Source organism: Penaeus monodon, chromosome 25, assembly GCF_015228065.2.
Source record: "Penaeus monodon isolate SGIC_2016 chromosome 25, NSTDA_Pmon_1, whole genome shotgun sequence".
Taxonomy (NCBI): Eukaryota; Metazoa; Arthropoda; class Malacostraca; order Decapoda; family Penaeidae; genus Penaeus; species Penaeus monodon.
This window is the reverse complement of record NC_051410.1, coordinates 35,847,829-35,848,196: the sequence shown is the minus strand read 5'-3', so window position 1 is coordinate 35,848,196 and position 368 is coordinate 35,847,829. Positions and strand designations below refer to the sequence as shown.

The window sequence follows — 368 nt, the reverse complement described above, 5'->3', positions numbered from 1 at the left end:
ACTTGAACTCCAGAAGCGCCAGCTCCGACAGTGGCAGCTACAGCATTGAGGGTTAAGGATTCCTCTGAGGAAGGGACGACTACCGCTCTTTCAACAAGGATTCTCATGTGACGCCGCTGACCTTCGCCAAACGACCTGACCACCATTTGGTTCTACTGATCAATCAGGATATTTCGAAGAACATTCAAAATTCTTTACAATAGCTTCAGTTAGATACAATCGGCTAAACAATATTTTTGGATTTTCATGCAGAGAATATAGTTTGATTTTAGTAAGTACAGAGAAATAAAGTGATTAGCAAAAATGGTGTTTGTATTCCTCTGTGTATTCTCTCCTCTTTTCCCTTGTCATTCACGTAAGAAATCAAG

At 40.5% G+C, this 368-nt stretch overlaps 1 protein-coding gene across 1 annotated transcript in view; it reads left to right on the top strand.

The window, feature by feature from the left end:
* The window catches only part of LOC119589379, a 46,966-nt gene extending 46,691 nt beyond the window's left edge, over positions 1 to 275 (top strand). The window contains exon 16 of the mRNA XM_037937996.1: positions 14 to 275. Within this exon, the coding sequence (XP_037793924.1) occupies positions 14 to 56 (43 nt within the window). The 3' untranslated portion in view covers positions 57 to 275. The remainder of the gene's footprint in view (positions 1 to 13) is intronic.
* The last annotated feature ends 93 nt before the right edge of the window (positions 276 to 368 follow it).